At 42.4% G+C, this 19,091-nt stretch overlaps 1 protein-coding gene across 3 annotated transcripts in view; it reads left to right on the plus strand.

Moving 5' to 3' along the window:
* KLHDC1 (kelch domain containing 1) overlaps window positions 1-16,974 on the plus strand; it is a 63,445-nt gene extending 46,471 nt beyond the window's left edge. For all 3 annotated transcript variants that reach the window (XM_509932.8, XM_009427763.5, XM_054666509.2), the window contains 3 exons: window positions 1,501-1,585; window positions 5,136-5,188; window positions 15,406-16,974. In XM_509932.8, coding sequence (XP_509932.3) covers window positions 1,501-1,585; window positions 5,136-5,188; window positions 15,406-15,592 — 325 coding nt within the window. In that variant the 3' untranslated portion in view covers window positions 15,593-16,974. The remainder of the gene's footprint in view (window positions 1-1,500; window positions 1,586-5,135; window positions 5,189-15,405) is intronic.
* Window positions 16,975-19,091: the final 2,117 nt, after the last annotated feature.

The following is a 19,091-nucleotide window of genomic DNA, read 5'->3' on the forward strand; positions in this document are numbered from 1 at the left end:
CTCAGCCTCCCAAAGTGCTGGGATTACAGGCTTGAGCCACCGTGCCCGGCCTCATGTTTGCTTTTGTTAATCACAAGTTTTTGAGCAGCTACTGGGTACAGAACACCACATGAGGCATTTTTAAGAAGCCATAAAATTAGATTCCCCAGGTTCCCATGGTGTGCTGTTAATGGCCAACAAGCACTCTCCAGAGTGGGAGGATGCCCTAATTTGTAGCATTTGCCGATTTCCAAGGTGTAAATACTCCTACCATGGCCGATTTCAATCTTCCAACGTGATGTCACTGCACGTGGAGTTGGATGCAGATATGTACAATCAGCTTCTGCTAGCCAGTAAGCCAGTTTGAGCACACCACTTGACAATTTCTTAACTTAAGGACCTCATAATCTTAGTTAGCTAGTCAAACAGCTAAAGTAGCATGCAGAGCAGTTCTTCTTCAAATGTAAGTGAGGCAAGTATAAAATGAGCACATAAACATTAAAGGGTGCTGAATAGAGATGGTAACAGAACCAGTTTTGGGTGGGTATTTGGAATACTTCCTGGGTGTTTGGAGCCTGTTTTTAAGGCCCAGTAAGAATGGCTTATTATTCTAAGCATAAGAAACAGAGTGAACAAAAGCCTAGAGATAGATGATAAGCTTTTCTCATAGGGGAAGCAAGGAAATGAATTTAGCTAAGTAGAGGGCTCATTTGGGAAAAGCCAAGAATTAAGATTTGTGGGAAAAAGAAACTGGTTGATCACAAATATTAGGCTAGGAAAACAGCCATTGGTAGTGCAGATACTTCATCATCAGGAAATTTCCATGGTTAGAGACAATATTTGAAAAATATTTGTTATTAGCCATATGTAGCTGAGGGAGATGAGAGACTGAAAAACTAGGAAGATATTATGGTGTTCTGTACTCACAGTGATGAGTAGTGTGACAATGGAAATGTGAAGGAGTGCCAAATTGGATTTGTTGGGTGATGGGGAACATAGAGTAGGAAAAAAGGCAAAAATTATAAGAACAGTAACATCGCAGATAGTAATAAGAAAACTGGGGAAAGTGCCTGTTTCAGCAATAAGGTGATCAGTTCCTTTTTAATTTATTTCACTGCAGGGATAATATGTATGAGAGAAAAAGGTTATAAAAATATTGAAGGATATAGTAGAGTTATTAAGAGTCATCTCTGGCTGCGTGTGGTGGCTCATGCCTATAATCCCAGCACTTTAGGAGACCGAGGCAGGAGGATTATCTGATCCCAGGAGTTCAAAACTAGCCTCATCTCTTTAAAAAACAAAAACAAAAAACAGAGAGAGAGTCATCTCTTTAATGGTGTGATTTAATGAACTCTAGAGGAATCTTTATAACCCTTTTTAGGATATTCCAAAGGTTCAAGTTCAATCATGTCTCTTTTAAATAGATTACATTTTAGAGTATGAAATTTAGAATTGATTTATATATAATGTACAGTTTCTCCCATGACAGTGTTTCACTCTGTTTATAATTTTCAATCATAGGTTATGGCACACAGCCTGTTTGGGAAAAGAAAATGAAATAATGGTATTTGGTGGGAGCAAAGATGACTTACTTGCCTTGGATACAGTAAGAAAATCTTATATCTAAATATTTCCTCTGAGTAGTTGTGTTATTCACACTAAATGGCTATTCAGCAAGAATGTTGATATTCTAACATTGCAAAATATGAAGGGCATGAAATATTACTCTGTGGTTTAATTAATCTTCAGGATGACTGGCTTTTTTGTTTGTTTGTTTTTGAGATGGAGTCTTGCTCTGTCCCCCAGGCTGGAGTGCAGTGGTGCGATCTCGGCTCACTGCAAGCTCTGCCTCCCGGGTTCACACCATTCTCCTGCCTCAGCCTCCCGAGTAGCTGGGACTACAGGCACCTGCCAACATACCCGGCTAATTTTTTGTATTTTTAGTAGAGAGACGGGGTTTCACCGTGTTAGCCAAGATGGTCTTGATCTCCTGACCTCCTGATCCGCCCGCCTCAGCCTCCCAAAGTGCTGGGATTACAGGCGTGAGCCACCGCGCCCAGCAAGGATGACTGGCTTTTATGAAGCCTTTCTGGATATTTTGGATTTACAAATCAAAATAGGTCTATTAGTTTGATTAGCAAAATTATTAAGAAGACCTTTTAAAGGATGACTCCTCTTTCTCTTTTCTCTTACATGGGTTTCTCTAATATTATTGAATTAAAATATTTGTATGTAGGCTGGGTGTAGTTGCCCACGCCTCTAAATCCCAGCACTTTGGGAGGCCAAGGCAGGCAAATCACTTGAGGCCAGGAGTTCGAGACCAGCCTGGCCAACACAGCAAAAACCATCTCTACTAAAAATACAAAAATGACCCAGGTGTGGAGGTGCATGCCTGTAGTCCCAGCTACTTAGGAGGCTGAGGCACGAGAATCGCTTGAACCCAGGAGGTGGAGGTTGCAGCAAACCAAGATCATGCCATTGTACTCCAGTCTGGGTGACAGAGCGAGACCCTGTCTCAAAGAAATATATATTTGTATCTAATATTTGATACATAAAAAGAATATTAATAATGTAGATGCTAAGTATAATAAATACCCATGAATTTTGTTAGCTAATTTTAGAGTTAGAACATCATCAGTACTGTTGAAGCCACCTGATTATTCCTTCTGAATCTTACCTACTAGCTTGCCCCTTCAAGAGGAAACTACTTTGTTGAAATATTCCAAGTATATTATTCTTTTTTTTTTTGAGACAGGATTTCGCTGTTACCCAGGCTGGAGTGCAGTGGCATGATCTCGGTTCGCTGCAGCCTCCACCTCCTGGGTTCAAGCGATTCTCCAGCCTCAGCCTCCCAAGTAGCTGGGATTACAGGCGTGTGCCACAACGCCTGGCTAATTTTTTGTATTTTTAGTAGAGATGAGGTTTCACCATGTTGGTCAGGCTGGTCTTGAACTCCTGACCTCAAGTGATCCACTCACCTCAGCCTCCCAAAGTGCAGGGATTACAGGCATCAGCACCATGCCTGGCCTATTCTCTTTTTTACTATATATCTTTTACCACTGCTTTACTCAGCTGTTTTACATTTAAGTTTAAAGCATTTCAATTTTAAAATTTGATAAAACTAAGGTCAGAGGCATAAATGAGTAGCATTTGGAGAGTATGGTTCTTTCACTCCTAGCACCCTGGGAAATTCAGAGCAGGGCGGCCATATTTATACACTATACACAATGGGACAGGAGTTCAGGAATGATTGATCTGGTTTTGTGTAGGACACTCAAAAATAGAGGATTCTGAGCCATCAGGGATGGGGTATGGTGAGCCAGAGCCTAACCCAGAGGGCACTAGCTCCCTTTCATCTCTTGAGGCACAGTTATCTCCAGAGCTGCTCCTATGGAGTGGCAAACTCCAAAGCAGGATGGCTTCTCTCCAGGGAATTTGCTTTATTTTGTAGTTATGAAGCCCCTAACTTAAATGTTTTATATATTGAAAGTTTTAGAGCTTTCTTTGGCTGAGAATTCAGTGCTTCACTAAAAGATTAAAACTACAACTTCGCATTTATTAAAAAAGCAAATTTTGTGGTTTGTCTTCTCTTTCTTGGCACTAGAAATCTTCATTTAGGATACAAAGTTTATCATGAAAGTAGGAATTCTGATTAAAAGCATGATCATAAATTATGAAATTCTAAAGACCTATTTGAAAGGATTAGATACATTTTCTGTGACTTTTCTACCACATTAACTTTTAGATGAGAGACTCATTATTCAAATAATCTTCCAGATCTTGACTTTCAAATTAAGAATTCCCGGGGAGGGCTGGGCGTGGTGGCTCACGCCTGTAATCCCAGCACTTTGGGAAGCTGAGGTGGGCAGATCACCCTGAGATCAAGAGTTCCAGACTAGCCTGGCCAACATGGCAAAACCCCATCTCTACTAAAAATTACAAAAATTAGCCAGGATGTGGTGGTGTGCACCTGTAATCCCAGCTACTCAGGAGGCTGAGGCAAGAGAATCACTTGAACCTGGGAGGCAGAGGTTGCGGTGAGCCGAGATCGCACCACCGCACTCTAGCCTGGGCAACAGAGCGAGTCCTAAAAACAAAAAAGAGAGAATTCCCGGGGAATCTTGAGACCACCTGGAAAAGGAGGACAAGGTAAAGAGGAAATTTTTACATATGAGTTATTTGAAAGAAAAAGTTCAGCTTAAAAACAAAAAAAGTGCCAGGCGTGGTGGCTCACACCTGTAATCCCAGCACTTTAGAAGGCTGAGGCCGGCAGACTGCTTGAGCTCAGGAGTTTGAGACCAGCCAGGGCAACATGGTGAAACCCTGTCTCTACACCAGCTGGACGTGGTAGCCTGTTCCTGTGGTCCCAGCTACTTGCGGGGCTGAGGTTGGAGGATGGCTTGAGCCAGGAAGGCAGAGGTTGCAGTGAGCTCTGATTGCGCCACTGCACTCCAGCCTGGGCAAGATAGCCAGACCCTGTCTCCAAAAAAAAAAAAAAAAAAAAGGTTTGAAAACCACTACTGCGCTGGGTGCCGTGGCTCACGCCTGTAATCATAACACTTTGGGAGGCTGAGGCAGGTGGATCACCTGAGGTCAGGAGTTCGAAACCAGCCTGGCCAACATGGCGAAACCTTGTCTCTACTAAAAATACAAAAAAAATTAGCGGGGCATGGTAGTGGGCGCCTGTAATCCCAGCTACTCAGGAGGCTGAGGCAAGAGAATCGCTTGAACCTGGGAGTTGGAGGTTGCAGTGAGTGGAGATTGCACCACTGCACTCCAGTCTGGGCGACAGAGCAGGACTCCATCTCAAAAAAAAAAAAAAAAAGAAAACCACTACCGTTATTTTTTAACTCATTTCTCGGTGAATAATGTATTTCTTATTTTCAAATTTGCAATTATGTAGGCTATTGGTTAGGTTAAAATTTGGTCACTGAAAATTGGAAACCACAAACTCAAAGTTTGTAGGTAGCAGGTATATGTATGTACATGTATGTTTATGTGTGTGCATGAATTTATGTGTGTGTGTCAACAGCTAGAAAGATTTATTTGCTGCCTTATACAATATCTTTTACATTTATAAAATTAAGAAACATTCAATTATTAACTCATTGTTATTTTTATCAAAAACTTAATAATGCCTTTTTTATGTTGATTAGGGTCACTGTAATGATTTATTGATCTTTCAAACACAGCCTTATTCACTACTCAGGTAAGCAAATTTAATATTTTCTATATATTTGCTATGAATATATGATAATTTCTTTCTCATTTTTGGGAAGCGTTGAAATATTTTTCAGGTTGTTTATGACATGAATTCAAGAATATGTTCACATCTTCCTAAGAGTATAATCAAATTTATAATGGTGAACTATACACCAATGTGAGTTTTAAAAATGAAAATATACATGCGTGGCGTGATGGCTCACACCTGTAATTGAGTGCTCTGAGAGGACAAAGCAGGAGGATCACTTGAGGTCAGGAGTTCAAGACCAGTGTGGGTAACATTGTGAAACCCACGACTCTACAAAAAAAAAAAAAAGTAGCTGGCATGGTAGCTCACATGTGTAGTCTTGGCTACTGTGGCTACTAGGGAGGCTGAAGTGGGAGGATGGCTTGAGCACAGGAGTTTGAGGCTGCGTTGAGCTGTGATCATGTTTCCTGTACTCCAGCCTGGAAATAGACTGAAAGCCTGTCTCAAAAAATAAATAAATAAATAAATAAATATAACACACACATATATATATATGTGTGTGTGTATATATATTTTGTATATATGTGTGTGTGTGTGTATGTACACATACAATACAGTCACTGTTTTGTTTGTAAAATTGCCTTTAGTTTATATGGTAATATTAAACATACTATATTTCCTTAATTCTAAGCCTGACATTTTTCACATTTTAACTTTTTGGAAATTAGAGTGTGCCTAATAATATATATCATATATATGTTATGTAGTCATTCCTTGGTATTTGTGGGGATCGGTTCCAGGAAAACCCCCACTTGGATACCAAAATTCATGGATGCTCAAGTCTCTTATATAGGGTGATGTAGTATTTGCATATAAACCTATGCCTATCCTACTATATACTTTAAATAATCTCTATATTACTCATAATTCCTAATACAATTTAAATACTATGAAAATAATTGTTACACTGTTTTGTTTAGGGAATAATTACAAGAAAAAAAAGTCTGTACATGTTCAGTACGGATGCAACTGTCATAAGCCTAACTATATTTTCAATCTGCAGTTGATTGAATCCACAGAGGAGGAACTTACAGATACAGGGGGCTGACTGTATATACACACATACACAGATATTTAATATAGAAGAATTTCTTTTTTAACCCCAAAGCTAGTATTAAGTTGGTGATATGACTTGTAGTGTCTTAGCTCATACATTCTTTACTCTAAAAGGAGTCTGTACAAAGTTTAGTGGGAGGATTATGGAAGAAGCCCCTATTTCTACCTGTGAGAGTTGGGAGGAAGGAGGAAGGATTTGAGAGATGTAGAAGTTGCCCAGTGAACAAGTGTGGGAATTTTTTTTTTTAATTTATTTTTTTATTGATAATTCTTGGGTGTTTCTCACAGAGGGGGATTTGGCAGGGTCATGGGACAATAGTGGAGGGAAGGTCAGCAGATAAACAAGTGAACAAAGGTCTCTGGTTTTCCTAGGCAGAGGACCCTGCGGCCTTCCGCAGTGTTTGTGTCCCTGGTTACTTGAGATTAGGGAGTGGTGATGACTCTTAACGAGCATGCTGCCTTCAAGCATCTGTTTAACAAAGCACATCTTGCACCGCCCTTAATCCATTTAACCCTGAGTGGACACAGCACATGTTTCAGAGAGCACAGGGTTGAGGGTAAGGTCACAGATCAACAGGATCCCAAGGCAGAATAATTTTTCTTAGTACAGAACAAAATGAAAAGTCTCCTATGTCTACTTCTTTCTACACAGACACAGCAACCATCCGATTTCTCAATCTTTTCCCCACCTTTCCCGCCTTTCTATTCCACAAAGCTGCCATTGTCATCCTGGCCCGTTCTCAATGAGCTGTTGGGCACACCTCCCAGACGGGGTGGTGGCCGGGCAGAGGGGCTCCTCACTTCCCAGTAGGGGCGGCCGGGCAGAGGCGCCCCCTCACCTCCCGGACGGGGCGGCTGGCCGGGCAGGGGGCTGACCCCCCCACCTCCCTCCCGGACGGGGCGGCTGGCCGGGCAGAGGGGCTCTTCACTTCCCAGTAGGGGCGGCCGGGCAGAGGCGCCCCTCACCTCCCGGACGGGATGGCTGGCCGGGCGGGGGGCTGACCCCCCACCTCCCTCCCGGACGGGGCGGCTGGCCAGGCGGGGGGCTGACCCCCCCACCTCCCTCCCAGACGGGTTGGCTGGCTGGGCAGAGGGGCTCCTCACTTCCCATTAGGGGTGGCCGGGCAGAGGGGCCCCTCACCTCCCGGACGGGGCGGCTGGCCGGGCGGGGGGGCTGACCCCCCCCACCTCCCTCCCGGATGGGGAGGCTGGCCGGGCGGGGGACTGACCCCCCCACCTCCCTCCCAGACGGAGTGGCTGGCCGGGCAGAGGGGCTCCTCACTTCCCAGTAGGGGCGGCCGGGCAGAGGCACCCCTCACTTCCCGGACGGGGTGGCTGGCCGGGCGGGGGGCTGACCCCCCCACCTCCCTCCCAGACGGGGCGGCTGGCCGGGCGGGGGGCTGACCCCCCAACCTCCCTCCCGGACGGGGTGGCTGGCCGGGCTGGGGGGCTGACCCCCCCACCTCCCTCCTGGACGGGGTGGCTGCCTGGGCAGAGGGGCTCCTCACTACCCAGTAGGGGCGGCCGGGCAGAGGCGCCCCTCACCTCCCGGACGGGGCGGCTGGCCGGGCGGGGGGCTGACCCCCCCACCTCCCTCCTGGACGGGGCGGCTGGCCGGGCGGGGGGCTGACCCCCCCACCTCCCTCCCGGACGGGGCGGCTGGCCGGGCGGGGGGCTGACTCCCCCACCTCCCTCCTGGACGGGGTGGCTGCCGGGCGGAGATGCTCCTCACTTCCCAGATGGGGTGGCTGCCGGGCGGAGAGGCTCCTCACTTCTCAGACGGGGCGGCTGCCGGGCGGAGGGGCTCCTCACTTCTCAGACGGGGTGGTTGCCAGGCAGAGGGTCTCCTCACTTCTCAGACGGGGCGGCCGGGCAGAGACGCTCCTCACCTCCCAGACGGGGTCGCGGCCGGGCAGAGGCGCTCCTCACATCCCAGATGGGGCGGCGGGGCAGAGGCGCTCCCCATATCTCAGACGATGGGCGGCCGGGCAGAGACGCTCCTCACTTCCTAGATGTGATGGCGGCCGGGAAGAGGCGCTCCTCACTTCCTAGATGGGATGGCAGCTGGGCGGAGACGCTCCTCACTTTCCAGACTGGGCAGCCAGGCAGAGGGGCTCCTCACATCCCAGACGATGGGCGGCCAGGCAGAGACACTCCTCACTTCCCAGACGGGGTGGCGGCCGGGCAGAGGCGGCAATCTCGGCACTTTGGGGGGCCAAGGCAGGCGGCTGGGAGGTGGAGGTTGTAGCAAGCCGAGATCACGCCACTGCACTCCAGCCTGGGCACCATTGAGCACTGAGTGAACGAGACTCCGTCTGCAATCCCGGCACCTCGGGAGGCCAAGGCTGGCGGATCACTCGTGGTTAGGGGCTGGAGACCGGCCCGGCCAACACAGCGAAACCCCGTCTCCACCAAAACCAGTCAGGCGTGGCGGCGCGTGCCTCTTGGCAGGCTGAGGCAGGAGAATCAGGCAGGGAGGTTGCAGTGAGCCGAGATGGCAGCAGTACAGTCCAGCTTCGGGTCCGCATGAGAGGGAGACCGTGGAAAGAGAGGGAGACCGTGGGGAGAGGGAGAGGGAGAGGGAGAGCAAGTGTGGGAATTTTATGCAGAGGGAATAACATAAGTGAAGACATATGAGAAAGAGAGAGATAAAGAGGGGACAAGTTATATTTCAAGGAGTATACTGTGACATTTAGATGTTCTAGAACATGAACCACCTGAAAACCATTAGACTAGCTCAAACTGGACCTTTCTGACGTCTTTCTTAACTACCCCTTCTCTTAGCACAGTAGTTCTCAAACTAAACTCTCATGAGGGGCTTCAAAAAAATTAATGCATGTGTTCTGCCCCTACATATGGTGATTTAATTAGTCCAGGGTGTGGCCTGCACTTTGGATTGCAAGTTCCTCATATGCAGGGATCAAGAAACACTTGAGTGCCTACTTGGGAAGGCACTGTGCCGTGAAATAAGAAGGCATGGCCTTTCCCTAACATTGCTAATAATATAGAAGGTAGACTTTCAAGCTTCCAGACTTTTTCTACAATAGAAAAAGGAAATTGCTTTAAGAGAAACATATACAAAGTTTATGAGAATACTGGAGAAGAAGGCCTTTTGTCTGTCTGTGATTAAGATGGCAAAGGTTAGGGAAGTCTTTGCAGAAGAAGGATTTGAGCTAAGAATTTGCCATGAACAAACAGTGCAAGGGTGTTAGTGTAAAGATATATACAAAAGCATAGTATGTTCTGGATACTGAATTCTTGAGCATTCCTGGAATGTAGTATGAGGCAGAGAGTTGCGAGAAATGATGTTGGACAAGAAATCAGAAATCATATGACATCTAGAACTTTATCTCTCTTTTACAGTATCTGGTGTAAAAGAGATCAAGAGCCATTGAAAAATTTGGAGCAAGAGAATAAGATGATCATATTACAAGTTAGACAATTCCTCTGGCAACAGAGTGGACGAAAAATTGAAGGGATATGTGACTGGGTAAAGAAAATTGGTAAAGAGACTATTACAGTGGTCAGGTACAGAGTGAATGTCTGATCTGGAAAGTATCAATGGGGCTGGAGAAGGAAGGGAGATGGAGATATTTAGGACAGAGAATGGACTTGGTAGTTAAATAGATGCCAAGGAAAAGGAGTGGGGAGAATTAATGATAGGAGGAATATGGAGAAAGGCAGCAGTCTGAAGATGGCATAAGGGTAGAAATGATGAGTTTGGTTTTGAACGTGCTAAGTGTTTATGGGAACTGTAGTGGAGCTATCCATTAAATGCTTAAATATATGGAAAGAGTTCTGGGCCAGACATAAAATTTCATAATCATTGGAGAATTAGTAAGTGTGGATTAGCTCTGGCCAGGAGGAGTTTTAGAAGTAAGGAGAAAGCCAGCAACTCAGCATTAGGACCTTACTACATTTGAGGGGGAGGGAGAAGAAAAGGAGGCAGCAAGAGAGTGACCAGAGAAGTTGAAGGCTAGCCAGGAGATAATGGTAGCACAAAAACCAAGAGAAGGGAGATCTGAACAAGGAAAGACTAAAGAGATCCTAGAACATTTGGATTGAAAAGCACTGGGGATAGTACATATTTTCCCTCATCTCCATTTTCACAGTCAAGGATCCAGTGTCTGTGGTCTCACTTCTCACCACTGCTTCCAGGTTACATCATTTCACATGCAGGTGTTGCCATCTACTAACCTCCAGCTCATTTTCTCCCAGTCACTGAGGACTTTGGCCCTGGCTCACCACAGTCCCTTTTCTTGACTGATTTTAGCATCTGTGTGGAGAACTCTTTTCATTCTTTATGACCTTGCTCAGCACAGTTCCACCTGTGAAATCTTAAACTCCCATCCTCCTCTTGGACCAGAAACCTCTTATCCTTTTAATTCTTACACTCCCTTACTCTTTGGACTCTTCTCGGTTCTCCAAATAATAAGACCCTTCCACCCTTCCAGTTTTAACTTTCTTTCTGTTTTTTTTTTTTTGAGACGGAGTCTCGCTCTGTCACCCAGGCTGGAGTGCAGTGGCGCGATCTCAGCTCACTGCAAGCTCCACCTCCCGGGTTCACGCCATTCTCCTGCCTCAGCCTCCCGAGTAGCTGGGACCACAGGCGCCCGCCACCACACCCGGCTAATTTTTTGTATTTTTAGTAGAGACGGGGTTTCACCGTGTTAGCCAGGATGGTCTCGATCTCCTGACCTCATGATTCACCCGCCTCGGCCTCCCAAAGTGCTGGGATTACAGGCGTGAGCCACCACACCCAGCCTTAACTTTCTTTCATATCCAGCCTAGTTCACCTGTACTTCTTTCTCTTGCCAGCAATTTTAATCCCCTTCTCCACCATTTCTCTGTTAGTGAAGGGTGACTTCTGGGGAAGAGCACCAAGACCAAGGGAGGATGAGTATGTTTGTTTATATGCCAGTTGGGCAGGAGAAGCCAATGGAGAGTAGGTTGTTAGAAACACAAGAAAATGCAGGAAAAGCGGGTAGAGCAGTGTCTTGAGAAGGTGATTTTAGCAAACAGATTTTTAAATTAGTCCTTGACTGGAGAAAGGATTCTTTTCTTTAAAATAGTGGAGAAAGAAGGAAGTATGGATATATAGATAGAAAACTTTTTTGGTTGGGGTGGGACATTGAGAAGTTCTAGTTGATAGTGAGGTCATCTGATAAGAGAAAAGAGAGGTGAGGATAAGAACTTAAGATGAATGGTGAAGATTTGAAGTAGCTGCCTAGGTGACTGCAGGAAGATGCTGACGTCTGTCTGCGGGATATATAACAAAGTAGCACGCAGCTGAGGTAGAATATCATCAATATGTAGTGGCACCATAGCTTAGAAACATGGCTTTCCCCAGTAGCACTAAACAGCTGGGTCGCAGGTGCAGAAAGGAGATGACTGGCTGAATTTATCCATCACTGCAGTTTGGCTGGGATGGGTAACAAACGGTGAAGGGGATTAAAATTGCTGGCAAGAGAATGAAGTGCAGGTAAGCTAGGCTGGATACAAAAGAAAGTTAAAACTGGAAGGGTCTTATTATTTGGAGAACCGAGAAGAGTCCAAAGAGTAAGGGAGTGTAAGAATTAAAAGGATAAGAGGTTTCTGGTCCAAGAGGAGGATGGGAGTTTCAGATTTCACAGGTGGAACTGTCCTGAGCAAGGTCATAAAGAATGAAAAGGGTTCTCCACACAGATGCTAAAATCAGTCAAGGAAAGGGACTGTGGTGAGCCAGGGCCAAAGTCCTCAGTGACTGGGGGAAAATGAGCTGGAGGTTAGTAGATGGCAACACCTGCATGTGAAATGATATAACCTGGAAGCAGTGGTGAGAAGTGAGACTACAGACACTGGATCCTTGACTGTGAAAATGGAGATGAGGGAAAATGTGTACTATTTTCTCAAGAAAGCTGCACACACAACAATTTTCTTAGATTTCAGCAAGTCAGAGGAAGCAGGGGTGTTTATAGAACATACAGCTGGTGTTCCAAAAAGCACAAAACCCAGGTTTGGGAGGGGAGATAAGCAATGATGCAGAAGATGAAAAACTGTAGAAATGATAGAAAGTGGCTTATATCGTCTAGTAGATTTGTGGGATCATGTTCATCTTACCTTTGGATATAAAAGAATATTATAAGAAATTAAAAGAAATAGCTATATTGTTCTGATTGTAAAAAGATGTATTTACCAAGAAAATTCATACGATATGAAAAGTATATAGTAAAAAAATCACCTATGAACCATTGTAGGGGATATATATATACATGTATTGGTAAAATTATAAAAATTGTACATGTATATATATATGTATATATATATACTGAGAGAAATTTTTTTTCTTTTTTTTTCTTTTGAGACAGAGTCTCACTCTGTCACCAAGGCTGGAGTGCAGTGGCGCAATCTTGGCTCACTGCAACCTCCGCCTCCTGGGTTCAAGCAATTCTTCTGCCTCAGCCTCCCGAGTAGCTGAGATTACAGGCACGCACCATCACACCCGGCTAATTTTTGTATTTTTAGTAGAGATGGGGTTTCACCATATTGGCCAGCCTGGTCTCGAACTCCTGACCTCATGATCCGCCCGCCTCAGCCTCCCAAAGTGCTGGGATTACAGGCGTGAGCCACCCCGCCCAGCAGAGAGAGATTTTATATATAAATCATTTATGTAATGATCAATATATAACCCTATATACATGATTTTAATGATTTTATTAAATGATTAGAGTGAACTTAATCATGCTAAGAGGTCATTGGAAACCTCAGCAAGAGCAGTACACATATATGTATATGTGAATGTGTATAAAGGATCAAATTATGCAGGCTGTTTTGTAATATCTTTCATGTAAATAATCATTCAGTATAATAAATCTATACTTAAGTTAGTAATGGCTATATAGGTTCTATCTCGTGGAAATACAGTTTATTGGCTAGGTGCAATGGCTCAAACCTGTAATCCCAGCACTTTGGGAGGTCAAGGCAGGTGGATCACCCAAGGGGCAGGAGTTCGGAGTTCAAGACTAGCTTGGCCAAGGTGGTGAAACCATGTCTCGACTAAAAATACAAAAAAATTAGCTGGGTATGGTGGCATGCGCCTGTAGTCCCAGCTACTCGGGAGGATGAGGAGGGAGAATTGCTTGAACCTGGGAGGCAGAGGCTGCAGTAAGCCGAGATCACATTACTATACTCCAGCCTGCGCAACAGAGTGAGACTCCGTCTCAAAAAAAAAAAAAAAAAAAAAACAACAACAAGAAATACAATTTATTAACTAGTCTATTATATTTAGGATATCTGCAATTTGGGAATTTGGGGCTACTATAAAAATTAGGCATGAGGCTGGGCGCAGTGAGCCCTGTAATCCCAACACTTTGTGAGGCCAAGGTGGGCGGATCACCTGAGGTAAGAGTTCAAGACCAGCCTGGCCAACATGGCAAAACCCCATCTCTATTAAAAATACAGAAATTAGCCAGGCGTGGTGTGGCACACACCTGTAATAACAGCTACTCAGGAGGCTGAGGCAGGGGAATCGCTTGAACCCAGGACTGGGAGGTTGCAGTAAGCTGAGATCAGGCCACCACACTCCAGCCTGGTTAACAGAGAAAGACTCCATCTCAGGAAAAAAAAATTAGTCATGAAATATTCTTATATATTACTATGGAAAACTGATGTATCACATGTTGTATTGTGATGATTCCTGCTTGGCTCGCACTGCCAGAGACAAACAGCAGATTCCTTCGCATGGTCCTCAGGGCCTCCATTCATCTGTCTCACCTCTGGCCATGCCCCACTCGCGCTCTGCCCTCCAGCTCTATTTAGACAATAGAAGTGCAGTTTCTGTAATCTTATTTCTCATCTCTAGGGCTTTGCAAATGTGGTTCTTCTAGCTGGAATACCTTTGTTTCTTTAATTTGTTGAGGACCTCAAGGTCTCAGCTTGGACCTCCATCTGGAGAGTTTCCCCTGGCTTGCTAAGGTTGTCTTAGTTATTCTTCTCCTCTGATTCCCACAGAACCCTGTACCTCTACTTCAACCTCCCAGGACATTTTAACTCACTTCTTGTTTAGAGTTGTTCCAGAGTGGAGGGAAAAAGCTTCAAAGAGTAGAGAAGAACATCTAAATCTCTAGAGTATAAGTGCTTGTAAAAATGACAACTAAAGTTACCCACAGCAGAATCAAATGAGTCTGTTAAAAATTTTTTTAACACTTATTTTTTGAATTAAAGTTTATTAATTGAAACAGATGCTTTTTTGATAGTTCTTAAGTTTCTTGTGGTTTTAAAGTACAAAATGCTCTTCAAAATAGCATAAGATTAAAAAGGGCATTGTACTTGGAAGGATACTGCCCTCTAGTCTAATGGAATCAAAGGGGAAAAGAAATGAACACCCACGCCCCCAGAAGAGTAGAAACCCAAGTGGTCTCTTGGCACTTCCTGTATCGCTCCATTCCTGTCTTTCACCCTGCTCTCTCTGGGTCAAATAAGTCAAGTGTGTAACCCCCGTGCAGTTGTTTATGGAAGAAACATGGAGCAGATATAAAAATAGATGTTTCATCTTGAGGTGACAGAAGCAAAGGACAGTTCTGCGAGAAGGGTATATGGTTATTGGGCTGACTGAAAGGATGACATAAACAGGAGCTGCCATAGACTCATCTAGTTTGAAATTAAGTCTGAATCATTTTTACTTAAAGAACATTATGCATGGTAAGCCATATATTCTGTTTCCATTGGATTTTGGTCAGATTTAGTCTCTATGCTATAAAAATATATGATTATTATGGTGCTCTGGGAAAAAAAAATCCTATCATGTTCCAAACAAAACAAATGAATGCATTGCCATGTAAAATTTTTATGATGATTTTAAATTTTAGGAATACTTAACTATAACAAAGGATAAATGTTTGAGGGGATGGATACCCCATTTTCTATGACATGATTATTATGCATTGCATGTCTGTATCAAAACATCTCATGTACCACATAAATATATGTACCTACTATGTACTGACAAAAATTAAAAATTGAAAAAAGATCTGTGAAAGTCCAATACTACAGTGTTAAAAAAGAAAGAATTCTTAACTATAAATATTTTATATTATAACCTCAGGTTCAAGACTAATAATTCTGTTATGTTTTATTTACAGGTCATGCCTTGACTGCATTGGTAAAAATTCTATCATGTTAGAAAGTCAGATATCTTTATTACCTCCTAAACTTCTGCAACAAGTACTCAAAAAAATAACATTTTGGGCTGCAGCTAATCACCGAGAAGAACAAAGAGTCCAAAAAGAAGAAACAGAAAATAAATATCAGTGGATCAGTAGCAATTAAATTGTTATATACTCTACATATTTAGTATGTTTTAACTTTTTAATCAGACTATACATTTACACTCCCAAATTGCAGGCTTTATTTAAAGGATAAAATTTAAAGGATAAAAAAACAGTCACTCTGTTAAGTGACTATATGCCATGGGATATATGGGAAAAAGATGTTAATGCAGATTAATTTATATTTGTAAACAAATTTCCTTACAAACTGCAGAACAAATATTCTTTCTGAAAGTAAGTACAGTTATAACAGATTTTAAATCAATGTGTATTCTTTACTGGAAAGATTACGTACATTTGAGAATAAGAAATTACTCTCAAGAACTTCAGAAATCTGCAACATAATTTTATAAATATATAAATACATGTATGTATGTCAAAACACTACATATACACTTTCAGAAAGAATAAACTTTCTCAAGTCATTTTAAAGTTACCTAACGTTCTTCTTGAATAACTAATACAGTGGGTCAAATATTATAAAATAGGCAAACACCAAAATGGTATTAAATATTGAACTCCTGACCTTTTCGACACTTACCTAGTAAAGTATTCTTAGGCATCATCATAACTTTTCCTCACCTTTATTCGAATAGAGAAATAAATGTCTTCAGTTGTCTCTCCATTACCCCTAAGTTATTAGTTTGTCTAGTTTATATATAAAGACCATGTTTTAAAGTACATAAAGTGGAGGTTTATTTATCATACAGGCTTTGAAACATTAAGAAGCAGTATTTTTATTAACTTTTTGAGACATATTAAAATACATTTTGCCTTAGAAGACTGCTTCTAAAGTAATTTTTGTAAGTAATGAGATGGGATGGTAATCTAGTAATTTGACTTTATAGAAATCCCTCAGTTTGGCCCCCACCATTCTACAGAGTTGTACTCAAGACAGATACTGAAAAAATCTAATACCTTCCCTTGTATTTTCAGCATTACCATCTATACAGAAATGGAACACTGTATCTTTATATTCCTAAAAATGGTACTTTTGGCATAATTAAGAAATTTTTCTTCATATTATCACAATCATGCCCTTCCATTGAATTATTAATTACAATTAATTACTAAAAAGCTTGGTATGTAAAATTATTCTCCACAATATTACCATGCAAGTTATCTCTGAAATTTAAAATGTTAAAGAAAAACATTTCTATATTGAAATATATATAATTTATAAAGAAAATTATAGTAGTTTGTAGTATTTCATTGAATTTTAGAGAGATATTTCATATATATGTACTGTATTTTGGATGTGTAAAGCTTCTATTTATGTATTGAAATATTTTTTTACGTTTTATTTATTGTACAAAGTATATAATTACTGTTTTCTTTTTTGTCAGTGTAAAGCAGTCATTAGAATTGATTATACAAAAAATATTTCATTGTCAGTTTTCATTTTTCTATTTTTAGGCTGAATAACAGATTTAGAAAATGAATCTCACAAATAATTCACATCTTGGAAATAATTACCTTATTATGCTGTGATGCTGATGAACTTTAGCATCAGCCTTTTATATTTAAGGCAAAAATATATCAAAACCTAATTAGACACTGATAGATGACATTGAGCAGAAGGAACACCGTTTTAAAATGGCTTCTGGATTATGTGAATGCCTTGTCCCGCCTCTTAGAAGAGCACCTCTATTTTTAAATGATGTATTTGGAACATTAAAAGTTGGATTAGCCCCCTTAAAATACACAGTCTCATGGGCTTTAAGAGAATGAAAATCTGGTCAGGTGCAGTGGCTAACGGCTATAATCCCAGCACTTTGGGAGGCTGAGGCAGGAGGCTTGCTTGAGGCCAGGAATTCAAGACCAGCCTGGGCAACATGAAGAGACCCTATCTGTTAAAAAAAAAAATCTCAGAATATTCTTACCATTGCCAGAAAGGATTCTTTTAAGGTTATTATTATTTTTAATGTGATAAATAACACATCAAAATTAGTGTACTTTTTTTCCAAATAGTATTTTTGCAAAAGCACCTTTAAAAATACTTTTTAGAGGCCAGGCATGGTGGCTCATGTCTGTAATTCCAGCACTTTAGGGGGCTGTGGTGGACAGATCGCTGGAGGCCAGGAGTTCGAGACCAGCCTGGCCAACATGGTGAAACCCTTTCTCTACCAAAAATACAAAAATTAGCTGGGTGTGGTGGCATGCACCTATAGTCCCAGCTACTCGAGAGGCTGAGGCAGGAGAATCACTTGAACGTGGGAGGCAGAGGTTGCAGTGAGTCAAGATTGAACCACTGCATTCCAGCCTGGGCAACAGAGTGAGACTCCGTCCAAAAAAAAAAAAAAAAATATATATATATATATATATATATATACACACACACATACTTTGGAACTTTGTACTGTCAGCTGACACAGTGATGTTTTCACCAACGTGGGTTTTTTTTGTTTTTTTGGGTTTTTTATTTTGAGACAGTCTCTGTCGCCCAGGCTGGAATGCAGTGGTGCGATCTCAGCTCACTGCAACCTCTGCGTCCCAGGTTCAAGTAATTCCTGTGCCTCACCCACCTGAGTAGCTGGGATTACAGGTGCATGCCACCACGCCCAGCATTAATTTTTGTATTTTTAGTAGAGACGGGGTTTTGTCATGTTGGCCAGGCTGGTCTCGAACTCCTAACCTGAAGTGATCCGCCCGCCTTGGCTTCCAAAGTGCTGGGATTACAGGCATGAGCCACCACGCCTGGCCACCAGTGTGTTATTTATACATGTATGTGAGAGAAATAAAGTCACCATGATAGAATAATTGTCAGGGTAGTGCATACTATTGATGAATTAAAATTTAGATTTCAGAATTTCTGGGAGGAAAAGAAGCAATTTTAAGGAGCAGATGATCCCCCTACTCACGTTTTTTTGCCTCTCTTTCCATTGTATTAATTTAATTCTTTTGGAATTTCCAGTTTGATGAAGTTGCCATACAGTCCAGCATGTGGGCACAGCATGATTTTTTCAAATGATTCAATGTCTGTTGTTTACATTATGGCTCATTCTTGGTGTTGTATATTCTATGGGTTTTGACATGTATATAAGGACATGTATTCACCAGTGTAGTATCATACAAAATAGTTTCACTGCCCTAAAAAATCCTCTGTGCTCTGCCTGTTCATTCCTCCCTCTTCTCTAACCCCTGGAAACCACTGACCTTTTTACTGTTTACATAGTTCTGTCTTTTCCAGAATGTCGTATAGTCATACTGGCTTCTTCACTTAGCAGTATGTATTTACGTTTCTTCCATTTCTCTTTGAAGCTTGATAGCTCGTTTCTTTTTAGCGTTGAATAATATTCCATTGTCTGACATACCACAGTTTATCCATTCATCTACTGAAAAACATCTTGGTTGCTTCCAAGTTTTGGCAATTATGAATAAAGCTGCTATAAACATCTGTGTGCAAGGTTTTGTATAGACATAAGTTTTCAGTTCATTTGGATCAATACCAAGGATCAAGATTGTTGGATCATATGGTAAGAATATATTTAGTTTATTAA

Source organism: Pan troglodytes, chromosome 15 (genome assembly GCF_028858775.2).
Source record: "Pan troglodytes isolate AG18354 chromosome 15, NHGRI_mPanTro3-v2.0_pri, whole genome shotgun sequence".
In the NCBI taxonomy this organism is placed as follows: domain Eukaryota; kingdom Metazoa; phylum Chordata; class Mammalia; order Primates; family Hominidae; genus Pan; species Pan troglodytes.